The sequence below is a fragment of the Rhinolophus hipposideros genome (genome assembly GCF_964194185.1).
Source record: "Rhinolophus hipposideros genome assembly, chromosome: 18".
NCBI classification, from domain to species: Eukaryota; Metazoa; Chordata; class Mammalia; order Chiroptera; family Rhinolophidae; genus Rhinolophus; species Rhinolophus hipposideros.
This window is the reverse complement of record NC_138064.1, coordinates 49,182,273-49,208,687: the sequence shown is the minus strand read 5'-3', so window position 1 is coordinate 49,208,687 and position 26,415 is coordinate 49,182,273. Positions and strand designations below refer to the sequence as shown.

Sequence of the window (26,415 nt, the reverse complement as noted above, 5' to 3'; positions counted from 1 at the left end):
AGAAATCAGAGGGGAGTGTGACAAGAGCAATTTGCATCTACTTGACTGTGGGACGTTGGGCTTGTCCTTAACTTCTCTGGGGCCCTTTGTCAACTCTGTCTCTCAGGACTGTGATGCCACACTAACAATGACCATTAAACAGGGTTCAATTGCCAAAGAAGACTCACAGGACCCAAATGAGAATGTTTCCAAATCTATAGTTTATTACAGAAGAAGAAGGCAGTATAACAACAACATTAAAGTGAGGATCTGCATCACAGCTGAAGGCGCCTCACAGATGAGGGCCTGGGAGGCCAGCTGCTACTCCCGTTGTCCTCTTTTCTCTAAGAGCCATGACAAGATGCACTTGCTCAGATCAGGAGCCACTAACATTATCTACCAATACCTTGGAACCAGGGAGCCCCAAATAGAATCTCTGCTGGATGGTTTTCTATTTTGTTGGTCATGTAGCTGCATCTTGCTAGGTAACCAACCTCCACAGCAGAACCCTCAAAGGGTCTCGCCCAGATCAGGTGCAAATCATTAATCTCACTGTTATCCACCAACGACACTTAAAAGCCTGTGCAAACCATCCTCGAAATCCCAGGACCCATGGTTACCAAGCAGCGCTGTTAATCAGCATGCTTCGTGCCTTGACCAAGGGTCAGTCCTGTGCAGAAATATTAGCAAAGCAACTCAGGCTAATTCCAGGCCTACTGGAATTCACTCTCACAGCACTAGTACCATGTAAGAAAATGCATACGCTCGATAAATTCTAAAATATTATAGCATGTTGTTGTTTCAGTATATGCAACGTCTTCCTATGCCTTTAATTTCTACAGTGGATACCTTCCTTGAGGGGGTGTTCACCCACCCCCTTTGGGGGGCCTGGTCCATTCCAGGCAAGGCTAATAGAAGGGAGCCCTTCGAGGAACACAGAACAAAGGATGGCGACTCTACTAGTGACGCCGTATGTGGGGACAAAGCCCCAAAAAGCAGTTTCCAGGCTCTCGGCCTCACATAGAAAGGTGCTGGCTCGGGTTAGCAAGAGCGGATTGCAGAGAGGCGGATGCCGCCGGTGAGAATATAGTGATATGACTTCCCCACCTATGGCTCCGCGGGTGTTCCTATTTGGCCTCACTGTGTCCTGCGTTCTTATGTGGGGAGCGGGAGAAGAGACCCTGCCTGACACCCTGCACGACACCGTAAATTACCGTAGGTCATAATTGGCAAGAGTTAAATCTCTTCCGACTCCACGAGGTGGAAAAACAGGTGGATTCCACTGACCGAGTGCTTGAACTGGAGGTGACAGGGGGCCAACCAGAGGGAGGGAGGAGGGAGAGCGAGAGGAGGATGGCCTTCTGCTCTTCTGAGTCAGCTCTGAACAGGAAAGGGACGTGATGGAAGAGGTAGAGACCTTTTGCAATGTTCTTTGGACCTATTATATAGGATTAACCAGTGACAGAAAGACTTTCTGGAAATGGACTGCATTTTCCTGCCTTTTCAAAGGATGACAGAATTAAGAAGGGGTTGCAGCTAGTCCTCAAGGAGCACAAGACACTGAGTCTCGGGCCTCTTTCTAATTGCCTGACACTGCTCAGCAGAGGGCCAGACCCAGAAGGCAGGCTGGGTGGGTGGTGTCTTCCTAGAGCAGGGGTGTCAAAACTTTTTTCAACGTTTTTTTACCAAGGGCCATATGCGGTAAAATACACAAACAGCCGGGCCACTCACTTGAGGTGAAGTACATATTGTCTCACCTGGTTTATTTAAGTAAACTAAATATATTTTTGGAATTTGCTGCGGGCTAATTGACAATGGATTACGGGCCGCAGTTTTGACACCCCTGTCCTAAAGGGACCTGTGATAGCCTCATGCCTGGTGGTTGGGGGGACAAAACTCGGGGCAATGGGCCTGGTAACTTTTTCATATTCATACAAAGCTTCCAGCTACCATGGACCCCTTCTTTCATTAAACACTGGCATTTTTCATTTCCATGAGAGTAATACAAAAGCTAGATCCCTGGAGGAGTTCTCAAAACATAGACAACTTCAGTGTATAGTGGATTTCAACATACCAAGGGACCTTTGCTAAGTCCATTCCTTCCAGGAATGGCACATGGCCCTGTGGAGCCAGAAGATTGTTTTGTCTTAACTCTTTTCCACAGGTTCAATGGGAAGTTTTGTCTAGTTTATGTTCCTATGGGGCCTTCCTTTGTAAGCCACTGTTAGAATGGGACATTAACATCTCACAGGGAAACTTTCATTTCCCTCATCTTAATAGGAGGTGGAAAGGACAGATGCTAATTTACAAGACAATATTAAGCAGGCAGAAGATCCAAATTTCTGCATTTAGGGGTATTAGTAAATGTGGGGGGGGAAATGGACCCAAAAAGGGATGACGATCAACTAAAACATTTACTGGATACCTCATATGAATGTGGCATTCGGGGACCACAGAACAATAAGAGATGTGAAACCTATTATTTCAGGACTGACATTTCAGTCGAGGAGACAGGGACAGAAACATACCAGATGAATTATAGTATGATAACTCATACTGTAGCTTTCACTGAGCTCTTATTCGGTTAGGCACTGTACTAAACCCTTGGCAGGCATTCCATGAGCAGGCAAGGCTGCTCCAGGCTGCAGCAGCAAGAGCACCTACCAAGAGCGAGGGCAATCTGGGAAGACTCCGTGGGGAAGGAAGGACTTGAGCTGGGCCTTAGAAGACGCGCAGGAGTTAGATCAAATGAGAAGAAAGAGGAGACCGGAGCTGGTTACTTTGTCTGCCATTGACTATGGTGATGCCTGTTTCCAAGCCTCACTCTGAAGGCAAGTACTGCTGAGACTGTTCCCCTCGCCCAATCCTCTGTGACCCTGATGTTTCAGAGTGATGGTGAGGGTCAGGTCCTTGGACTCACAAAAAAGTGAGAGAGAAACAGTTTGCATCACAGCAGACCTTCCCCCACAAAATAGGATTTGACTAGGAGCAAAAGCCTGGTACAGTGCACGGTCCTTGGAGAGGAAGAGATTTGAATGTGGTTTTTATAAGAAATCTCAAGTATTTCTTGCAAACCTTTGCGATCAGTTCCTTTCATACATCTGATGATAAAGTTCTAAATGGTAGTAGTGTTCAGTATGAGATATTAGGTTCTTTCTAACCTCACACTTCCCCCAATAACAATCAATGTCACCTCTTAAGTGATTATGGTCCTAAAAGCCTATGTTTCTGGGAAAACCTCAAATGTTTACTTCATTTGAGAGTCTGAGCTGCTCAAGGCCCAGCTTCCTCCTTCCCTCTGCTGAGTTTAAAAACTTAAGATTAAAGAGTGTTCAGTATTAAGAAACCCAGTTATTTATTTATCACATTAGCAGATCAAGGGGGAAATGAAATGGTTATATCCATAGATTTTGAAAAGATTTAAAAATCTATTTTGATTTAGAAATAAGTATCCTAAATAAAAATAAGAGCTATTTTTATTTAGAGCATATAAAACACTTCACACCAAAAGCTAGCATCATGCTTAATGGGGAACAAGACAAGAATGTACACTCTTATCATTGTTTAACAAAAGCCTGAAGGTACAGTCCCAGTAATTAGATAAGAGAAAGAAATAGGAGATAGAAAAATAGGTGAGGAAAAGCACAAATGTTTATTTTCAAACCTGGAAAATGCATCAGAGTCAACTGAAAAACCATTGAGCTAGGCCTTGAATAAAATAATTCATTAATACACTTCCATACATTGTAATATCAATTAAAATATACAAGAGAAGGAAATAGTCCATCTACAAATGCCAAAAAAAAGTAAAAGAAAGAATTAGAAATAAATATAATCAGAATGTGCAAGATCTATATGAAGGAAATCTTAAAATACTCCTGAGGAAAACAAATAAAGACTTGCACAAATATCTAGAATCCTGTTCTTGGATAGAAAGACTCAATGCCATACATAATAATAACTAACATTTACTATGTACCAGACAATCCTCTAAGTGTTTTACTAAAGTATAACTCATCAAAAATGTGAATTATCTCTAAATTAATCTTCAAATTTAGTATGATTGAATTCCATATATTATTCATATACCTATTTAAAAATAAAATTTAATTTAAAAATCTCAATTTCAATAATCCAACCTGACAACATTAAAAAAGATCATCCCAGATTCTTGAAGTTCTTGAATAAGGAAGAGAGAATGCAAGAAGCACTAGTTTGAATCTTTGGCTCTTCCACCAGAATCTTGAGCATTTTCTCCGCTCAAGATTAAGATAATACACCCTCAATATCTCAAGTTTTCCACAGGATGATTTGCCAACCTCAAGTTGCCTTCAGAGAAAGGCCAGAAGCTCCACAAACTGACTTGAGATGCACACAGAAGGGGTTTAATATAACTCTCCTCAGAATGTGCCAATTTGATATGCAGATTTTTTTGAGCTGAAGACAATCAAGGTCCAAAAGATTCAGGAATAGTTTCTTTTGTTTGTTTGTTTTTGTTTCTTACCTCCCCCTTAACTGCCTAAGAGTTTAGATAGAGGGCCTGGTTTGGGAAGAAAGCTATCAGCAAAGATAAATACAAAGAATATGAGTGAGGAATGGTGGGCTTGGGGGAGCTCAGAAGGGCCTGGAGCTCAGAGTCCTCTCTGTGTCCCCTTAATTATGAGGCTCAATTGCCTGACTACCTGTAGGTCTCATATTCTGATGGGGCCCCCATGTACATAATTAAATTTGCTTTTCTACTGTTAATCTGTCTTCTGTCAATTTAATTAATAGGCCAGTCAAAAGGACCTAGAAGGGTAGAGAAAATATTTTCCTCCCCGAATGGAACAAAGCTCTGAAAATTATGTTCACAACTTTGGATCTTAGAAGGACTTCTAGCTCAGGCCATTTAACACAAGAAGGAAAGTGAAGTCCATACAAACACAGACTAGATTGTGGCTTCTCTAGCCACCTTGTTCCCCAGGTTACCCCTACCGGAACCTCCCAGAGCCCCTGTTGCTACTGCTTCATCAGTGCAGATAAACCCACAGTTGATCAAGGTCTCCCAGAGACAATTTCCTCTTTGGGGATTTTATCAAACAATGATATCATGGAAACTGAGTCAGGCAAGCAAGGTGACAAATGAAGTTCCTACCTGACATGGTGCCCAGGAGAACCAGGAGAAGGACTGCTTCCTGCATATTTGATAGTTGACCGCTCTGCACACTTCCAGCAAATCATCCAGGAGCAGAATCCTACCTTTTACCTAAAGTGTATTCCAGATGCCACTCATCTTCCCCTCCTGGTTTTGTTGCCACGAGAGAAATCAAACAGAGGCTTGGTGGTAACTAAGGGAGACTCTAAACACCACAGGACTGTTTGCTCTTTGATTACCTGTTTCTGTGACTGCAGGATACTCTTGAGGCCAACAACCAACACGCCCTGGTCAGCTCAGAGTCCATCTTAGAATTCCACAGCTGCTGTATGGACAGAGAGCCCCAAAAGAGAAGTCAAAGAGCAAAGAAAGACCAGAGAGACTGGGATGATAGTAAAAGCTGGACATAAGCATAGTCATCCGTGATGGTCTCAGTAACCCCGTAACCGGGCATTTTGTCTTTCTCAGAAGCAGGGGTAGGGAAATGGGAATTTTTCTGACCACTGAATTGATGAGTCAGATTCCCAATTGGGACCAGACCCCTCCTCAGTTGGCTATAGACACTGCCTTTTGATTTGATCCATCACCACTGCCGCCCTAGCCCTCAGAGAAGTCTGTGGAGGAAGAGTATTGCAGGAGGAAGGTCTCTGCCTATTCCTCAGAGGCAGCCGCTGCCCTCTATGGCGCTTTCATGTCCCAGGCAGCTCCATGCCAGGCGACACGGCCTGGTGAGTGAAACACGGCAAGGCTGGGGTCCAGCCTCCACTCAGAGCAGGAGCAATGGCAGCGCAGAGGGAGGATGGTGGTGGCGCAGTAAGAATAATCTTGGATACAGTGTGGAAGGAAGCTGGATTTGGACCCTCTCTCCCGCTTCTTTTGCTCAAGAACTGATCGCTGGGGAAGGAAAACCCAGCAGCTCAAGGTTAGTGGCAGGAGGTGGGTAGGGAGCACTGAGCCAGATCCTCCCCATCAAGGACATGAGCAGCGGGAGTCCCCACAGAAGCTCTGAAGACCATGTGTGTCCCACAGGCGAACCAGCTTTTGGTCACCACTGGCCAGTTAGTCAGTATGAGCCAGGGGAGCTGCCAAAGCCAATAGAGAGATACAGCAATGAGGGCCAGGAAATAAGATTGAAGTCAACTTTGAGATGGGAGCCATAAAAACGATGGTGGACCATGAATAACTGAAAGTGACCAGGAAACAAGATATGGAGGGAGATTTAACAGAAGCCATTACAAACAATGACTGGAGGAAAAACAAAGCCAGTTCAGTTTATATGCTTCTGAATTGAGACTGCTAAATAAGCTGGTTATAGCCCCTGCTGGGCACAAAAAGTAAGGCTCAGAGAGCTTGAGTGACTTGCCCTAGGTGAAGCTGCTAGTGAGTGGCCACGTTGGGACTCGTGCCCAAACCCAGGGCAGCAAAGCTGTCTTCCTCCCGGTCTCACCACATTCAAATCCTCAGCAGAGCCCTTCTTGCCTCCACAGTGCCACCTGCAGCCCTTCTCCAGTCTTGCTGCCACCACTCTGGCTAAGGTCCTGGCCTCTGGCCTGGACTGTCTCAGTAGCATCCGAGGTATCCTACAGGAAACTGTCAGGTTAACTTCCCAAAGGACAATTTTGATCACTCTCTTGCCTGCTTAAACTAACAAGCAACATTTCTCTTAGGAAAAGGTGACTTTTCCTGCATGAAGTAGGAAGTAAGATTCACAATGTCAGTCTGTAGGTTTCTGTGTGAGGTATGTTAGATTGCAGAAAGCATAGGTTTTGCTGTGTAACCTTAGGCAAATTACCTAGCCTTTCAGAATCTCAGGTTTGCTCCTATAAATCAAGGACAATAATACCTGCCATGGAGCATTATTGCAAGCAGTACATGAGATAATGAAGTGAAAGAAGCCGATAGTATGGGCTCTAGTGATACCATTTTTTCCTAATACGACATCTGCAGGACCATGGCAAAGGCTGAAACATAGTAGATACTCAATAAACACTGGATAAAAAAAAGATGAATAAACAGTTGCTAAGTTACCAATTCTCACCTCTAGTTTTTCCTGTCATACTAGTTACTGTAAATAGTCCATTTCATTATGCATAATTAAAGCTGAAGTGATGTCTCAGATTAAGTTATGGCAAACGTCAGAATAATTAAGCCTTTGAATTAAAGAAATTCACATCTGTTTAATTTTCAGCCTGACTGCATAGTGTTCTTTATGTTGCCCTGTTTTCAGCAGAACAGGGTGAGTCTCCCCATCCTTCCCCTCCCTGGTCCAGGAATCATAAGGGTAATAGTCTGGAATTTGTTGTGGTTTTTTTTCTCCTGTTGTTATAGCTTCTGTTTCCAGCTCAGAGGTTGTTTCTGCCATTATGATGTTCTGTTTTCCATTTGTCAGCTCCCATCTCCTTCTGAAAGCATGTGGTCCCGGCACCCAGGACGCAGCTAGGCCAGAACCACAGAAGCTGCTCTCTTTTCCTGACTCTGGCATTCTGGTGCTACTGGGGTCTTAGCCAGGTGAGATGAATGGGTGGCTCAAAGGCAGAGCTGGAACTTGTGGGGTAGGCACTCCTCCAGCTTCCCATGAAAGACCTGAGGAGCCTTCTCCCACATCTTGTCTGGCCCAGCATTAGTTCAGACCCTTAAAGTATTTAAAAGGACTTTCCTGAAATCTAGCCACTGCAAGTGTCTAATTTACTAGCAAAGGAGTTGTATTCTCAACACTTTTTGACTTAGAACTTGGAATACACTTTCCTATGGATAGATGTTCTCAGCTTACAAACCCTTACATAATCTATAATGTACTTGAGACGTTATAGACTTCAAATGAGAAGAAGAAGCATTGCTGTGAGTGTCCAATTATGTTCAGCTCCTTTAGCAGGTCCATGGGAATTGGGGGGCTGGCCAGCAAACCCAGTCACCTTTATATCTGTGGGGAAGCTCTGCCCATGGTTCCCATTTGCACAGTACTGGAACTATGGGCTTCAGGCACCCAAACCCTAGGACACAGTACCAAGGTTCCACCATTCAAGCACCCCTACATTGTAGGTCCCCCTTAGGAAGAGAGCACTTCAGGCCAGGCCCAGGATCACAGTAGTGGCAGCTATGCTGATGTCACGAAGCTTCTTGTAGGAATGGAAATGAGTCCTATCCTGTGTCTTCTTTGTGGGCTACTGTACTAGCCGGCACACAGCTTTAGCACCACCCTTCCACCGTTCTCTCACACATGTCTGCAGCCAGTCTCAGCAAGCGTCCAGGCCAGAGGGGCTCTTATACTTCTTTGTATCCCAATTGCTTCACAGGTAACACCGTGCCAGGTGCACAGCTAGTGTTCAAAAAATTGTGGAATTAATACTTTTACTTTATATGCCTTTGCTCTGTGCCATTCTCTTCCTACCCCAAACACCCATCCAATGAGAGCCCCTCAGCTTTGTGGGAAACAAAATAAAGAAGTTCTACAGCCCTTCTCATTTCTGGAACCCCAGGAGCAGTCACTCTTTCACTAGCCCTGAGGATCACAGGAAGGGGGCCCTCTGAAACCAGAGCCCTGTAACTACTCTCTGCCCTTCTGAGTTCTTAGCTGAGACCCCTGTAATAAAGGACAGATTAACAAGAGAAAAACAAACAGAAGTTTATGAACATGTATACCTCATGTAAACATGGGAGAGACTGAGGGAAAAACGAGTAACTCCTGGTCTTAGAATTCACGCTTAAACACCATCTTAACAGGGAAAGGGGAGAGGGATGTAAATAATCTTGGGGGAAAATAAATGACTTTCAGGAAAAAGAATCAGCCCTTAAAAGAAAGAATAGATGGGACATGTGACAGCTTGTAACAAAGTTTGTGTGTGTACACTAATAATCTCCTTTCCTGTGCTAACAGCCAATCTTCCCTGGTTGATGAAGTTCCCAGGCAGGGGATTAAAGACAATTGAATTTCTTTTGGAGAATCTGTCTTTAGGCAAGTGGAGGAATTCAGAGAAGGCCTCTCCTTGCGTTTGCTGTTTTTCCACTGCCTTCAGCACAAAAGTATCAATATACAAAGCAGCATATTCTGAAGTATCATGTCTTGAACTTCTACCGTCATATTTTGGGGTGACATTCTGCTACCCTTCAGCTCTCAGGACCCACTGGCAGGGCCCCTGGCTTCAGGGTTTGAAATGTGAATAAGCGTGATTTCCCTGGGGCTTAGTGTAGCCCCACCTAACTCCAGGGAACAGAACTCTGGAGTCCTAAAATGGTGGCGAGCATGGGCCTGAGCTCAGTTCACGCCTCCAGGAAACTCCAGATCATTCTCATGTTTAATAAGAGCTGTATTGAGGTATAATTCACATACTATACAATGCACCCACTTAAAGTGTACAATTCAGTGGGTTGTTTTTTTTAAAGCATATTCACAGAGTTGAGCAACCATCACCATAATCAATTTTAGAACATTTTCATCACGCCCCACCTCTTACCAGTCACTCCCCATGTTCCTCTAACTCCCTCCCACAGCACCTGGCAACCACGAATCTACTTCCTGTCTCTACAGATTTCTCTGTATTGGACGTTTCATATAAATGGAATCATACAACCTGTGGTCTTTTTGACTGACTTCTTTCACTCAGCATAATGTTTTCATGGCTCATTCATGTTGTAGCATGGATGAGTACATCACTTATTTTCGTTGCTGAATAGTGTTATTCCATTGTCTGGATAACCCACATTTAATTTGTCCATTCATCAGTAATGGACATTTGGGGTTTTTTCTCCTTTATCCTATTATGAATAGTGCTGCTGTGAACATTCCTATACAAGTTTTTGCACGAACATGTGTTTTTATTTCTCTTGGATAAATACCTAGGAGTGTAATTGCTGAGTTATATGGTAACTCTTTGAGATAATTTTTTTACTGGGGTTGGTTTTCACACTTTTATTGGGGACCCCGAAAGGGAGGGTCTCCTCCTTGTCAACAGAGATGCTCACAGTTTCTTCAGCCACTCCAAGCTTGGGCATTGGCAGTCTGGGGTGGCTGGCACGTCAACCATTCCCATTGTCTCAGAGGGTGCTGGGAGTTGGAGTATGGCCTGATTGATCATGACGGTGTCATTGGTGTAAGGGCTGAGTAGGGGCAGAATTATATCTAGGCGCCCAATGATGAAAGACACTACCAGCACTGGCTCCTTGGCCCAGGCATTCTTGAGGAAGGCAGCAATCTTGCCATCATCTTGGTCGCTGAGGCAGCAGCTGCCAGACCATTCTTGCAGGCAAATATCTAACTTAGCTTTGACACCAGCTCCTCTCGTGTCCTCTGTTGGCCTTGCTAGAGACCTGCCCCAAGCTGTAGGCCTCTGTTGCTCACTTCTTCCCCCTTCTCTGTCTAGGTGGCATTCTTGTATTCATTCAACAAATATTGAATACCTACTGTGTGCCACGCCTTGTCGTGCATGTTAAGGTTACAGCACAGAATAAAACAGGAAATGGCACGCTAGCAGCCGCACTCTCTCCATCCCTCCAGTCCGCCATCACTCCTATAGAACCCTCCTACGTGTCAGGCGACACACTGGGCGCTATAAGGTCTAATATGGCATGTCCTCCCACCAAGGAGCTCAAACCTAATTCGGCGACAAAATGGAAAACCCACCATTACAATCAGGTGGGCCATGTGCTATGCTGCAGGCATGCAGCGGGCTGCAGAGGCATGACAGAGTGCGGGGAAGAGCATCAAATTCAGACGGTAGTGTGGCTGCTCCAGAAGGTTTCCAAGGGCAGGAGTGAGCTGGAGAAATGAGGGGTAAAGGCCATTCCACAAGGGAATAAACAGCGCAGAGTTATGAAATAGCGTGGCTCATCCTGTGGTATTCTGCCAGCTGACATCCCGGGGAAGCTCAATTTTTAAAAAGAATGTTTTTTGGATAGGTAATACATGCGTACAATACAAAATTCCAAGTATTCAAGAGAATAATCAATGAAAAGTAAATATTGCTGCTCCCACCGTATCCCAGAAGCTCTTTCTCTCCTCAGAGGCAATCGTTATTGTCAGTCTTTTGATCCTTCTGGAGATAGTCTGTGCATATGCAAACATATACTCATCTACGTAGTCTTTGCTTTAGTACAAGTAGAAGCCAGTTATATACTCAGTACTTTACCTAGGTATTTCTTTTTTTGGGGTCTTAATATATTTTGGAAATTCTAACATATTCCTGCACGTAGAGCAGCCTCATTCTTTTTTAAACCTGCACAGTAGTAGTCTTTTGGGTATGTGTGCCATATATGATTTATCCAGTCCCTTTTTAATGGATGTTTGCTATGTTTCCAATTATTTCTGTTACAAATAATGCTGTAATAAACATCCTTGAGTATACATAACATCACACCTGTGAGAGTATATTTGTAGATTAAACTCCTAAACATGGAATTGCTGAATTGAAGGAAATGTACATTTAACTTTTTGGTAGATGTTGCCAAAATATTCTTCAAAGAGGTTGTTTCAATTTATACTCCTACTGAAAACATGGGAGAGTGTGGGAGAGTCCCTGAAATCTTTTCCAACGTAGTGTTATCAGACATTTTTCTTTTTGCCAATCTTTTAGGTAAAAAATGGTGTCTCGTTTCAATTTTCATCTCCCTTCTTATGAGTGAAGTTGAGCATCTTTTCGCAATATTTTAAGAATCGCTAGTGTTTCAGTTTTTGTAAATTATCTGTTCAGTTCTATCATTTTTCTATTGGGTTGTTGGTATATTTCTTACTGGTTTGTAGGATGTCTTGTCATGTTAAGGAAATTAGCATTTGTCTGTAATAAGTATGCATTGCAAATATTTTGCCAGTTTACCATTTGATTTTGTTTATAGGGAGTTCTGCCATGTAAAGCTCATATGGTCTATTGTCAAGTGACACACGTATTTACTGAGTAGATGATGGTATTATTTTCAAAGATGTTTTGTTATGTTGTACTTTCAAAACCATTGGCATAAATAGATTTGATAAAAAACCTATAAATCAGGACTCCTGCTGAATAGTGTCAGATAACCAGACTTACTGTACATGAAGCATAACTTTAAAATAACATACAAAATTTACAAATAGCATATGAAAATCATTTTTATTATTTCATCATAATTATTTTTAGCTATATCTCATTAAAACTGATCTCCAAAAGAAAAAAAATCTTAATTTTCAAAACAAATAAAGAATAATATGGATTCTTACAATATAAAAATTTAGAGCTGCATTTATTTGTTTTTGCTTGGCTTTGAGGACTTATAAGGATTTTCTTCCTTTTTAAAAAATACTTTTAATTACTCTGTTTTAATTACTCTTTTAATTACTTCCTTTAAAAAAATTTAATTACTCTGTGCAATCAAAAGATTTCAATTTACAAAAATTTAACTTAATATGCATCTTTTCAGAAACATTATCCTTTGATATAAGATTTGTGTGTGTGCGTGTGTATGTGTGTGTGTGTGTGTGTGTGTAGGTGGATAAACCTACAATCAAAACTAAGTTCCAATTCAAGCAGTTGGGCTTTGAACAGCCTCTGTGTTCCTTTGGACTCACTCTAATCTGCATTTAAAACCTGCACTATATTAAAAACACGAAAACTCTTTGTTCGCTGAGCTTCTGACATATCTGCCTTTCATGAAAAGTTTTCTTGACATCTAGGAAATTACACTCACGGGGTTTCCTTAAACAACTAGAAAATGTAAAAACTGTGTAGAACTATAGAATTTTAGAGGCTGAAATGACCACAGAGATGTTCTAGTTGAGTTATGCAAGCATTTTATTTTCTAGATAAGAAAACAATTTAAACTACGGCCTAGCTCACAAAGCTGGTTAGTAGAGGTCCAGGAAGGGAGGCAGGCCTCTAGATTCTCAGCCCTGTTATCTTTCTTCTACTCTAAAAATGTTGTTAATAATGGCAGCAGCAGTAAATCACTAATACATGTATGTTACTTTGTAGAAAACACTCTCCACTTCCCCACGACTGGCTTCTTTTCAACTTGCACATTTCCGATTAAATGTTCCTGTTGGGGCAGAGCCAGGAGTGCAGCTTCCAGGCTCTCGGCCTCACATGGAAAGGTGCTGGCTCAGGTAGTAGATGGTCATCAGTTGTGATCAGACAGCCATCAGCTGTGGCTAGTTGGCCGTCAGCTGTAACCAGTGAGCCATTGGCCACTAACATAACTGCCGTGGCTACGCTAGCAAAAGAATGGGGGCTAGCAAGAAGATGGTGGCTGAGCCTGCAAGCGGAGCAGTGAGGGTTGCGGACAGTGTGGCTCCTGCTTCCTGTGTCTCCAACCCAACCGCCAGCGAGAATATAGTGGTATGACTCCCCTATCTATGGCTCCGTGGGTGTTCCTTTTTGGCCTAGCCATATCCTGCGTTTTTATGTGGGGAGCGGGACCAGAGACCCCTCATGACACAGCACATGACAGTTCCTCTTCAAAGACACCTTCTTTGATCACCCACTGCCAATCAGTCTCCCTCCAAGCACCTTCGTTCCTTCCATCGTGGTTCTCACCAGAATTTTCACCGTGTCTATTTCTTTGTGTGGTCATATTACAGCCTATTGAACTGTGAGCGCCATGAGGCAGGGCCATGGCTGCTTTGTTCATGATTGTAGCCCAGTGCCAGTCACAGCACCATTAACTTGTTAAACAAATGAATGAATCAACGAAGAAATGTTGGACCTGAGCTCAAACCAGTGTCACCGTTCTGTAGAGCAACCCAGTCCCTAGATCCCAGATGGAGGCTATTACAGAGAAGACAGTAATAAATGAACCACCAATTGCAAGCACATGAATCAATTAAAGCCCTGTTTACATTTCTTTGTGAAACATAATCACTTAGTGTTTGAATTAAGGTCAGGCTCATTGTTTACAGCCTCTTTTGCATGTCAAAAATTGATATGAATTCCACAAGCTTAAATTATTAGATACCCAGGCAAGGGGCCTATCCTTCCTCATCCAGATGTGAAGAGCCAGGAGTACTAGTTCCCCTCATTTTCCCTCTGTAGAATCTGGAGAAGCTAAGCATCTTGCCCAGTCAGAAGGTGGGTGCAGGCAGAGCACCTTTGGCCTCAGACTTAGCCTTGAACCCTGCTCCCCGGCTTACCTGCTTCATGAACTGCGCAGGTCACTTAAACTCCCTGACTTTGCTTCCTCATCTGCAAAGTGGAAATAACAGTGCCTTCTCCACTGCAGAGCTGATTGCAAAACTCAAAGGGACCATCTATGTAAACTGTCCAGCCCTGGAACTCCATAGCTGCTCAAAAACAGTATTCCTGCATTCCACCAAGAGGTACTGAGCACTGCATCATTCCCATTATTTTATCAAGGTCTCCTGTTTAAGGGTTAGGGGGCTTTCCACTATACACCATCACAAACAAACAAACAAACAAACAAACAAATGGAAAAGAAGGCAGTTTTCCCCTCCAGTCAAAAATTATTATCCTTTACAAAAGAACTACAAACAAGACTGTGGGGACAGAGCCCCAGAAAGCAGTTTCCAGGCTCTCGGCCTCACATAGAAAGGTGCTGGCTCAGGTAGTAAATGGCCATCAACTGTGATCAGATGGCCATCAGCTGTGGCTAGTTGACCGTCAGCTGTAACCTGTAAGCCATTGGCCACTAATATAACTGCCATGGCTACGCTAGCAGAAGAAATGGGGGCTAGCAAGAGTGGATTGCAGAGAGGCGGATGCCGCCAGCGAGAATATAGTGATATGACTCCCCTACTTATGGCTCCGTGGGTGTTCCTGTTTGCCCTCACCATGTCCTGCGTTCTTATGTGGGGAGCAGAGACCCCACAGGAGACCCCGCACGACAAAGACCCTCATTGATGAATTGTCCAGTTACATCACTGTTCAGAGACTTTAAATCTTTTTTTGGAAGTAGCCAGCTGTTCATTATAAGTAAATTATAAATTAGACTTGCCACTTATAAGCTGTGATAACCAAGTTTATAGTGACAGAAAGAGAAATATTGTATCATAGCTATCTGTAATAACAGAGCAATCATTTTACCAAGTTCTTCGATATGCCAAACACTGTGCTACACACTTAATATGTGTTAACTTGTCTAGTCCTCGCCATAACCCTATAAGACAGTTGTACTGATATTATCCCCCATTTTACTAGATGTGGAAACCAAGCCACAGAGAAGTTCAGTAACTATCCCAAGGTGTGGGGACAAAACCCCAAAAAACAGTTTCCAGGCTCTCGGCCTCACATAGAAAGGTGCTGGCTCGGGTAGTAAATGGCCATCAACTGTGATCAGATGGCCAGCAGCTGTGGCTAGTTGGCTGTCAGCTGTAACCCGTAGGCCATTGGCCACTAATATAACGGCTGTGGCTACGCTAGCAGAAGAGAATGGGGGCTAGCAAGAAGATGGTGGCTGGCAAGCGTGGACTGCTGTTAGGCAGATTATGTAGATCCTGCTTCCTGTGTCTCCAGCCCAGCCGCCAGCGAGAATATATTGGTTTGACTCCCCTATCTATGGCTCCGTGGGTGTTCCTTTTTGGCCTTACCGTGTCCTGCGTTCTTGGGCGGGGAGTGGGAGCTGAGACCCTGCACGACAAATGGCGCAGCGAGCAGGGTCCCCTGCGCGACACATGGCGTAGTCGGCAGGATACGGTGCTGGCCAAAGCTTTCCGAAGGGCAGTGGAGCAGTTTGTGCGTATGAAAGCTCAGTCTGAGGAAGACCAGGAGGAGCAGCTGCTGGAGAGCTCGATTCCCGTGGAGGGATGGGAAGACGTGGACGGTTCCCCAACCAGCAGAGGCCGGAGAAAGCGGAGGTTGTTGCCGCCCTGTGGGCTGGGAACTGCTTGCTGAGGCAGCCCGGATGCAGGACTTTTAGTCCCAGGAGGAAACGCTTGCTGAGTCCTCTGTGGGAGATGAGGGTGAGGTCAAGGTCATCCCTCACCCCCAGGACAGCCCTGGCTAATGACTATGAACTATGGACTTCCATCCCTAATTTAATGGACGCTTGACTGTTTGGGAACATACCACCATCTAGTGGGACTGGTTTGATGTTTGCTTTTGTGTCTTGACTGGCCGCCATTGATAATATGTAAGCACCTTGATGTGAGCCGCTGTTGTTCCAGCACAGTACCCCGAGAGGCCCAGAGAGAGAGTGGCAGTGCCCTGAGAGGCCCTGGCTGTGTCCAGGAAGTCTGGCTGTGTCCAGAGAGTGGCAGTGCCCTGAGAGCCCTGGCTGTGTCCAGGAAGTCTGGCTCTGTCCAGAGAGAGTGGCAGTGCCCTGAGGCCCTGGCTGTGTCCGGGAAGTCTGGCTGTGTCCAGAGAGTGGCAGTGCCCTGAGAGCCCTGGCTGTGTCCAGGAAGTCTGGCTGTGCCCAGAGAGAGTGGCAGTGCCCTGTGAGCCCTGGCTGTGTCCAGGAAGTCTGGCTGTGTCCAGAGAGAGTGACAGTGCCCTGAGAAACTCTGGCTGTGCCCGGGGAGACAGGTGGTACCCTAAGAAGCCCAGGAAGTCTGGCTGTGCCCAGAAGTACTGGGGTGGTGCCCTGAGAAACCCTGGCTGTGCCCGGGGAGACTGGTGGTACCTTAAGAAGCCCAGGAAGTCTGGCTGTGCCCAGAAGTACTGGTGGTGCCCTGAGAAACCCTGGCTGTGCCCAGAGAGCCTGGCTGTGTTCAGGATAGTGCATTTACCTCCAGGCTCCTTGCACAGGGCCCCTCGCAGAAGACGCTTGTCGCGTAGATTGTGAGGCGAGACCCTGTAGGGGTGGAGTGTGGGGACAAAACCCCAAAAAACAGTTTCCAGGCTCTCGGCCTCACATAGAAAGGTGCTGGCTCGGGTAGTAAATGGCCATCAACTGTGATCAGATGGCCAGCAGCTGTGGCTAGTTGGCTGTCAGCTGTAACCCGTAGGCCATTGGCCACTAATATAACGGCTGTGGCTACGCTAGCAGAAGAGAATGGGGGCTAGCAAGAAGATGGTGGCTGGCAAGCGTGGACTGCTGTTAGGCAGATTATGTAGATCCTGCTTCCTGTGTCTCCAGCCCAGCCGCCAGCGAGAATATATTGGTTTGACTCCCCTATCTATGGCTCCGTGGGTGTTCCTTTTTGGCCTTACCGTGTCCTGCGTTCTTGGGCGGGGAGTGGGAGCTGAGACCCTGCACGACAAATGGCGCAGCGAGCAGGGTCCCCTGCGCGACACAAGGTCACACATCTAAGGAAGTGACAGAGCCAGGATCCAGGGCTCCAGAATCTGGGTTCCAGGTCACTACACTGATAGTCCCTCTGACCCCGATGATTGAACCGTACAGAACACCCACATACGTAGATATCACATGTGTCCTTTTAATAGAATGGTGCCCCTTTCTCCTACCACTTCTTCTCTCTTGTTACTGCTCCTGGATTCATTGGGAAGAAAAGTAACTGGAAATGGTGTTTGTGTTTAGGAGTATAGGGAAAGAACCTACAGAACTGAAAATTAAATCTGGTTTGGTTTGGATTTGTTCTTTTGTTTGTGGTTTGCTGCTATAACAAGAAGACCCACTGTCAATCACTAAGCGGATGGGTTGGGGAGGAGTTGTTCCTCAGGAAGGAAAGGAAGGGGTTTCTGGTTTCTCAGGAAGGGGTGCTCCTGGCTCTCAAAGAGAGCGGACAGGCTGTTGCTGTTTTAAGTTCAGGGATCTCCCTAATGGGCCATCAACACTCACCAATGAACCATCAACCTTGACTGTGGGAAAAAGGGACAGAATGAATGAATGCTTTGTGGGCTTTGTTTGGGGAGATAAGAAGAGCTCCAACCCCTGTGGATTCCTAGGCAAAGGCCTGGGAAGGGGGGCTGAGAAGGCAGATGACTGATCCAGCCAGACTAGGGGTCTGCCGCGAGGGAACTCCTAAGGGCAATGGCTGATCCAAGAGCCATGGGTCCTCTTTCTAAGTGAGGTGCTCTATAGCAAAGTTGGCATGTGGAAAGGCCCACAAACACAGAGCCCTGGGGACAGCAAAGGGCAGCAGCCCGAATGCCCTGTGGTCCTGCCCTATCGCAGGTGGAGGTCTCCTGGGCCGCAAAGGGCAGTACTACTGGCCGAGCCACACAGGTCCAGACCCCTTGGCCCTTGGGAATACTTGCTATGGTGGACAGGTTGAGGTGAAATTGAAAAGAAGAAAGATATTATTCAGTACCCTCAGTTTCAGACACCTTTCCAACAGACTTTCAGGAGAGAATATTCTAGCAAACACTTATCTAATTATTCATAAAATTGAGGAGTTCTCTGGGCATATGAACTTGAGCGAGGAAGGGGAAGGAGAACAGGTAAATATAGGTTTTTACTCAGGTTTCCCCTATTCCTACCCTCTAACAAACGGGGTCTGGGAAGGAACTGTATGCCTTTGCTATTTAAGTATTTCTGAAGTTTTCAATTTGAAAGTTCAGTTTTTAACATTCAATTCTGAAGTTTTCAATTTCAAGTTTCAAGGTTTCAAAAAGGGTCCTTGAGGTTTCAAAAAGGGTACTTGAGATGTGTCTCCTTTTTCTGTATTTCCTCTGACTGGGTGGGGATAAAGGCTCTCTACCTCTGTTAAAGGGATATGAGGCAAGGGAGAGAGCCTGCGAACATGGCCAGGGGCTGTCCCGTCTGTGCCCTAGGCAGAAGTGAGCGACTACAGCCAATTGGACACAGGCTACCCCTCGACTCCTTGCTGTGCCTGCTGAAGAATGCCCGGCTGATAAGATTAGTTGGCACACCAGTGTCCCTGGGAAATTGCAAATGACGCAAACATGCATGAAAGAACACAGTGAGAATGATCTGAGGTTTCTTTACATCCAGGCGACAGAACAGCTCTGCTTTCATGAATCACATCCCCAGGTTGATAGCTTATGCTGAGGTCTAGTTGTTGAGCTGGGATAGAGGCCAGAGTTTCCTTGGAGAGTCAACTCTAGAGTAGGGCTGGTTGTGAACTACTTGACTCACAGACTTTGACAATGTGTGGTCTGGGAGGGAGAGACGGCACCATTCTAGCCCTGGTGACACCCGGATTGGGTAGAAGTGGCCTACACTGAGGAAGAGTCAATTCAGAGCTCCTTGGGTTGCATCCAAGAAGGTGGTATCTGTAGCAGATGAGGTTTCAGAGAAAGATAATGAGAAGACATTTCTTTATGAACCAGAGCGAAAAAGAAACATTCTGTGCATATTTGAATATTATAATTGGAACACATGGCAGTAACTCTTGGATTGGTTTGATTGACTACATGTGGTGTGCATGCATGTATGTGTGTACACACACACACACACACACACACACACACACACACACACAGGAGAGTGCAGGTGAGGGAATTTTCTGACAAGATACTGCACTAAGTAGGATTGGAGTGGGTATGCCAGAGAAGCTGGTCAGACAGAGCCTCCCCATTTTCACCCTCTTCTTGGGGAATTTGTCCTCCCACAGCCCCTGGAAGGAGAAGCCTCGTTTACCCTGCGCATACCATACCCCTGACCACAGATGACTCAACCACAGTGCTCAAATAATTCAAGGGACTGCAGGCCACATGCAGGGCTGTGCCAGTTATATTTACTCCTTTCGTGCCCCCCCCCCCTCAAGACATTGACCTAAGGGACATGGAGATGGTCAAATGATGGTGGTTCTGTAGAATGAAGACTGGGGAAGTGTGCCGGTGAGTAAGTAGAAAGGCAGAAATGAGAGACAAGAGCAGACACACAGAGAAAAGCAGAGAGGAGAAGAGGAGCCTAAGACCTATGAGAGACAGGGACAATTTGAGATCCCAACACCCCAGCTCGACTCTGAGTGGTCCAAAGAGGCTTCATTGCTAATCTCAGTGTCTGCTGGTTTCCTGTCAAATACTTGTATCCTGACAGCAAACCTGTTAAACTCCAACTAGTTCCAGTAGGTGTCTGTTCTTTGCAACCGAATAATCCCTAAGACAGTCTGATTGGATAAGAAGAGAGAGTAGGTGTCAAAGACCCCAAAGACAAACATATCTTGTCTATTGGAAGACATTTTTAATTTTATTTTAAGGAAGGTGCAACTCATTGTGGCCTATGCAGGGATTGAGCTGGCAACCTTGGTGTTATTAGCACAGTGCTCTAACCAACTGAGCTAAGCGGCCACCCCATCTTGTCTGTTGGGAGGGCTGTGATTTACTTTAAAATATTTCTGCAAGGTAGAGTTGGTCATATTGCATATGTACTCATTTGTTGAAGCTTTAGCTTTTGCTCTAAGGGCTGCCTGTTGCTTTAATGGGACATTCCCCTCCAGGGTAGTTAGCTAGTATTTTATAGAAAAGCCACACTCCAGAGGCAGCCACCTCAAGAGCTTTGGTGACTTGAGGTCTCACTGAATACCTGAGCTTTATTAATTAGCATTGTGAATGTCGGAAATGGATTTTTATGGTTGAAATTAGTTCATTGTTAATAAGTATGATGAATATTAGAAGTGGATTCTCAGTGGTGAAATAAAGGTATTCAAAATATGTAGATTAGCTAAAATATTTCAGCCAGGTATCATTCTTCACTGTTCCATGAGCAGCATGGAAGACACAAGATGTGTGGCTAGGTTCCCCCTTCCAGGAAGGGCTCACTGCCCGGCTGTGGGGTGTGTGACTGGCAGACACATCCCACTGCCCTCTCCTTCATGGTTGGCTTCCATTGTAGAGAGCCTCCTTGCCAGAGGCCACCCTTCCTGGGACAGCCCTTGCAGTGATTGAGCAACGTGGGGAAAAAGTCTCAATCATGTTGACCCAACGCAAGACAACCTTGATGGGCAGTATTCCGTCTGGAGGCCTCCTCAGATGTGCATTATCACTCAACTTTTCCCTCTGCCCAATCTCGATTCCTACCTCCTCCTTTATTAAAAAAAAAAATTTACTTTAAATTTTATTTAACTTAAATTCTTCTAACTAAATATTATTAATATTATTTTATTAACATTCATAATCTATTGTAATTAGCATTAAAATTCCCTTCAAGTTTTAGATAACATAATAAAGCTTCATCAATACGGAAATAGATAAACCCCTAATTATGCCACACTCTTTATAAACTAATAAGGGGAAACAAGTGCAATAAGGATAAATGAAGTTTAAAGATCATTTATACTTTTTCTGATATTCAATTATTTTGAGATTTTTTTTTTTTTTAAGCAGAACTAGCTGGCAATATATGTTAACTGGTTTCATGTCATTTGCATGTGGTTCTGATGATGGGTCCTTTCCCTTCCTTTTACAGGGTTTGATCCCCAGTCAACATTTCACATTCCATATGTTAGCTCAGCACCTGCTCCCAGAGAACTTGACTGGTGACAGATAGGCTGGAGGAAAGCATTGAGGGTTACAGCACTGTATTAGCGTGCCGAGGCTGCCGTAACAAAGCACCACGGACTGGGGGGCTTCAGCAACAGATATTTATTGTCACACCATTCTGGAGGCTGGAAGTCCAAAATCAAGATGTTGGCAGAGTTGGTTCCTTCTGAGGGCTGAGGAAAGGTTCTGTTCTGGGCCTCTCTCTTTGGCTCGTCAGTGGCTCTCTTCTCCCTGTGTCTCTTCACATCATCTTGCCTCCATGCCTGTCTGTGTCTGTGTGTCAAATGCTGAGACCTCACAAGAGTCACCATTAATATTCCTATTTCCAGCAACATTCTGTTCCTGTTGATATATGTATTCTCTAAGACAATAGAAACTTTTTCTACAGCTCTTTTCTTTCTGAGCTCTTACCAGAATCTCCTTTAACATTCATATTTCTACCAACAATTTCTTCAAGGCAATCTAGACTTTTTCTACCATGTGCTTCAAATTTGTCCAACCCCAACCCTTACCCAATTCCAAATCTACTCCCACATTTTTAGGTATTTGTTACAACTGCATCTCACTTCCCAGTACCCAAATCTGTATGATTCAGTGTTCTCCGGAGAAATAGAACCAAAAGAAGATTATATATATATATATATATATATATATATATATATATATATATATATATATATATATATATATAAATATATATATTTATATTTATTTATTTAATGAGAGAAAGAGAGAGAGAGAGAGAGAGAGAGAGAGAGATTTATCTTAAGGAATTGTCTCGCGTGATTATAGAAGGTAGCAAGTTCAAAACCCAAAATGCACGGTGGTAGACTGGTAATTCAAGTAAGTTATTGTTGCAACTCTTGAGTCAACTGCTGAGTCCAAAGGCTGGATACCTTTGGTCTTTGTTCCATTCAGGCCTTCAACGGATTAGATGAGGCCCACTCACATTATGGAGGAAATCTGTTTTACTCCGAGTTTACTAACTGAAGGTTAATCACATCTGAAAAATGCCTTCACAGTAGCATCGACACTGGTGTTTGACCAAGCTTCTGAGCACCATAGCCTAGCCAAGCTGAAACATAAAATTAAGCCCCACAAATGCGTAGCCTTAAGGATGGGTCCCGAGGCTTGACCCTGTACAGTCCAGTGCATGTGCATTGGTCAGGAGGCATTCTGGGCACCTGTTGCTGAGCGTCAGTGGAATAGAATCCTAGTTTTGGTGTGTCGTTGCCTCTACTTCAAGGGACCCTCTTAAGCAAGGCAGCAGAAAGGGCTCCTAAGGAGAGTGCTGAGTCTCCAATGAGCTTACCAAACAGTTTGTATAAACTGTTTGTACCTGATACTAAAAATCTGCTTAATAAATTTCTGTATGAATGACCAAATTTGGCAGAAGACTTACTTTCTTTACAAGCTGAAAAGAAAGCTGTAGGGGAAGAGTTCACCCTTATTTGCCTCAATTTTCTTTCAATAGCTTATCGTCAACTACCAAGAACCTATGAGCTGTGCATCGAGAGCAAATTGACTTAGGTCAGTTCGTAATAGTGGCGATACGTGGTTTCATTTTAGGCCAGGGACATTCACATGACTCCCTCCCTCATTGCATTGAGGTCTTTCTGTTCAAGTGTCATCCCTTCTGAGCAGGCTTCCTTGATGAACCTAACTAAATTATGCAATGGAGACACACACATATACGCCATCCTCTGTCATCGCTCTGTCCAAATCCTGCTTCATTTTTCTTATTGGCACTTATCAAACCTGAATTACATTTAACACTTTGTTTATGTGTTTTTGGTTTTCTCCTCTACCAGTCCGTAAGCATCATTAGGGCAGATACCTGGCTCACTGCTGTATCCCTAGAGCATGGAACCATATGGGGCATATGTTAAAAGTTAATGATTAGGTGTTAATTGAACACATTAATGGGCCTATGCAAAAAATCTACCTCTGTCAGGTGGCACCTAGGAGGCACAAAAGTGGTGGTTTAAAATAAGAGGCCAGCCATCGACTTTTGATCCTGTAACTCTGCTTTGCCACCCTCATCCCCTGCCATTCTCACCCCCTGTACACCGTCATTCCCAGTCTTTCACATAAGCTCACCTAGGTTTAAATTCTGGTCCTCAAGAAACAGTTCATCTGACCAGCCCAACTGTATGCGAAATTCAGCAAATATTGTTTCTATGTCAAGTGATATGTTTTGACTCATTGTGGTTCAGTTGGTGTGCCTCTACAGAAACACTGAAATACAGTGACAGGTTGTTAATTAAAAGGACAGGGTCTGGGGAGTGGGGGTGGCTGCTAAGCAGAAAGAGTGTGCTAAATAAACTGGTAATACAAACAAATCTCTGGAGGATAGTTTCAGGCAACGCAGAAGGACACTCTGTTTTCAAATATTGCTTAAGTAGATTAGAAACAACTACTTCCTTACCAAAAAACTGATAAGTCAAATACAAATCATTCTTCATTAAAGCAATTCTGCTAAGTTTCTATACCAGGCAGCATTTTGCTAATCTAGTTGTAGCACATATTTGCAAAAAAAAAAAAAAAAAAAAAATGTATCTCTAATTAGATATCTCTTCCCAGAATTGGTTTGAATAAAGTTTTAATTTTCAACACCCACAAAAACAATAGCAGCATGTGTGACTCAATTAGTAGTGGTGAGGATAGTGGTGGTGGTGGTGATGGTGGTGGTGGTGGTGGTGATGGTGATGATGGTGGTGATGGTGTTGGTGGTGACGATGGTGGTGATGGTGATGATGGTGGTGATGGTGGTGGTGGTGGTGTTGGTGGTGATGGTGGTGATGGTGATGATGGTGGTGATGGGGGATGGTGGTGGTGGTGATGGTGGTGGTGGTGATGGTGACAGTCACGATAGAGATGGTCGTGATGGTCATGGTGGTGGTAGAGTAATAACAACTAACACCACTACACCCTACCTATGGATCACAGGTCCTGAGAGATGAAATGTTGAGGATTCTCCTTCCACCAGATCTGGCTTCAGTCTTCTCTCTCCATAAGTTTAAGTTTCATAGCATGTGTTGGATTGGCAGCTGTGCAGGGTTGACTTTCTGTCAATAACAACAGGTCCTCGCCTTTGCTGAGTTTAGATTTAGAAAAATGTTGCCATCTACTGCCCCACAGGAGTCTTAACTCTTTGAGCCAATAAGCCAGTGTCCCCTCTGCCTAGCCCCTCCCCACCCAGATAAGCAATCATGTACGCCACAGACCAAAATTGGTGGAGAATGCCCCTTTACCTACAGTAAGAACCATGCAAATGTATCCAGAAATTATTTTAAATCCCTTTTCTCTTTATAAAATGTACAAAGGGAAAGAGCTAGACAGAGGCAAAGGAATAGTAATAGGATTAAGATTTAGTAATGAATTAACACTGTGTATGGCATATTAAACTCACTGAGAAATGGGGAAAAGAAATTAAGAAGAGTTCTAGATACAACCATGAAATCAATGAAGGGAGACATTGGCATGGCCTTCACTTGAACTTTGGGTCACCTCCTTTCTGAACCTCTCACACCTCACCAGGCCCACCAAGCAGTAAACCATTTCTCCCTCACTCACCTAAAGCCTCCCGTCTGCTCCCCCAAGTCTGCCCTCTTTGCTTTCTGAAGTACCTGCTGGCTCAACCCATCATCTCCTTTGTACTCTGTGTTTCTTGACCCTGCCCTGTCAAGTGGAAGAGGTACTGTAATGGAAATTTTCAATGACTTAACAGTGATCAGCCAGTCTATGGAGTGGCGAGCCAGGCTGGCAGGGCAGATGCTTTGAACAGGAAGCATTCTGTAGTGTCTCTCAAACCCCAGGCCTACTCAGGCTTCAACCATGGTTTTCTTTTTCAAGGAGCATATATCTTGATTTAGATTTACGTACCCACTTGTGTAATGCCAGTATCCCCAACTAGTCTGTTAACTCCATGCGATGGGGACCAGGTCTGTTCTGGTCACTGCTAAATTCCTAGTGCTCAGCATGAGGCCCGGCACACAGGCACGCCCTGACAAATGCTGGCGAGAAAAGCTGCTGCACATCTTTAGTAATATTTGGTGTCAGGAATGGAAACTGAGAAGTGTGGCGTGTGACACCAGAACTGTCTCGCCAGAAGAGACCAAGACTTTGTCTAGTCTCATGATTCTCAAATTGTTTAACCCCAGAGCCCTTGCTTCATGTGAAATCTTAAGCTAGAACCCCCTCCTCTTTTCTAAAGAGAGCCCCTTTAACTATCTCCTCTGGGCCCAGCCAAGCCTTGAAAAGGCTCTCAGCAGCACAGTTTGAAAAACAGCCAATCCATAACTATATGTATATAAATACATATATATAACACATATATAAAATTATATGTAACTTTAATATATAAAATATTAAATATATATCTAATATAAATATATTAATTAAATATATATTTAATTAAATATATAATTAAATATTTAATTAAATATATAATTTAATATATTTAATATTTAACATTAATTATTTAACATTTAATATTTAATTAAATATAATTTAATATTAAATATATAAATAAATGTATGATTTAATTAAATATATAATTAATTAAATATATTTATATAAATATATATTTATATAGATATATATTTTTATATTAATTATATATAAATATATATAAATATATTTTTATTATATAAATATATATATTTAATATAAATATATAAAATTGTAGTTGACATTCATTATTGTTCAGCTTCAGCTTCAGGTGTACAGTGCAGTGATCAGGCGTCTACACCGTCCATGAAGTGGTCTCCCTAATAAGACAAGTGCCCATCTGACACCCTACCTAATCTTTACATTATTGATTATATTCCCCAAACTGTCTGTCATATCTCCGTGGCAATGTATATAGTCACAGGATGTGGAGTACAGCGTAGGGAATAGAGTCCCTGGAATTGTAACAGCTACATACGATGTCAGAGGGGTAGTAGATTGGGGGATGCGGGTCACCACTTTGTGAGAGATTTAAATGTCTAACTATTACATTGTTTTGTACACCTGAAACTAATTTTTTTAAACGTATTA

The 26,415-nt window shown here is 43.8% G+C and overlaps 1 protein-coding gene and 1 pseudogene across 2 annotated transcripts in view; one reads left to right on the top strand and one right to left on the bottom strand.

The window, feature by feature from the left end:
* The window catches only part of CDHR3 (cadherin related family member 3), a 64,495-nt gene extending 59,237 nt beyond the window's left edge, over window positions 1-5,258 (bottom strand). Inside the window, exon 1 of the mRNA XM_081079691.1 lies at window positions 5,114-5,258. Within this exon, the coding sequence (XP_080935817.1) occupies window positions 5,114-5,159 (46 nt within the window). The 5' untranslated portion in view covers window positions 5,160-5,258. The remainder of the gene's footprint in view (window positions 1-5,113) is intronic.
* Window positions 5,259-5,793: 535 nt separating this feature from the next.
* The window catches only part of LOC308510439, a 40,998-nt pseudogene continuing 20,376 nt past the window's right edge, over window positions 5,794-26,415 (top strand). Inside the window, exons 1-4 of the transcript in view lie at window positions 5,794-5,841; window positions 6,601-6,688; window positions 10,471-10,742; window positions 14,104-14,387. The product of the transcript in view is annotated as an uncharacterized misc_RNA (transcript). The remainder of the gene's footprint in view (window positions 5,842-6,600; window positions 6,689-10,470; window positions 10,743-14,103; window positions 14,388-26,415) is intronic.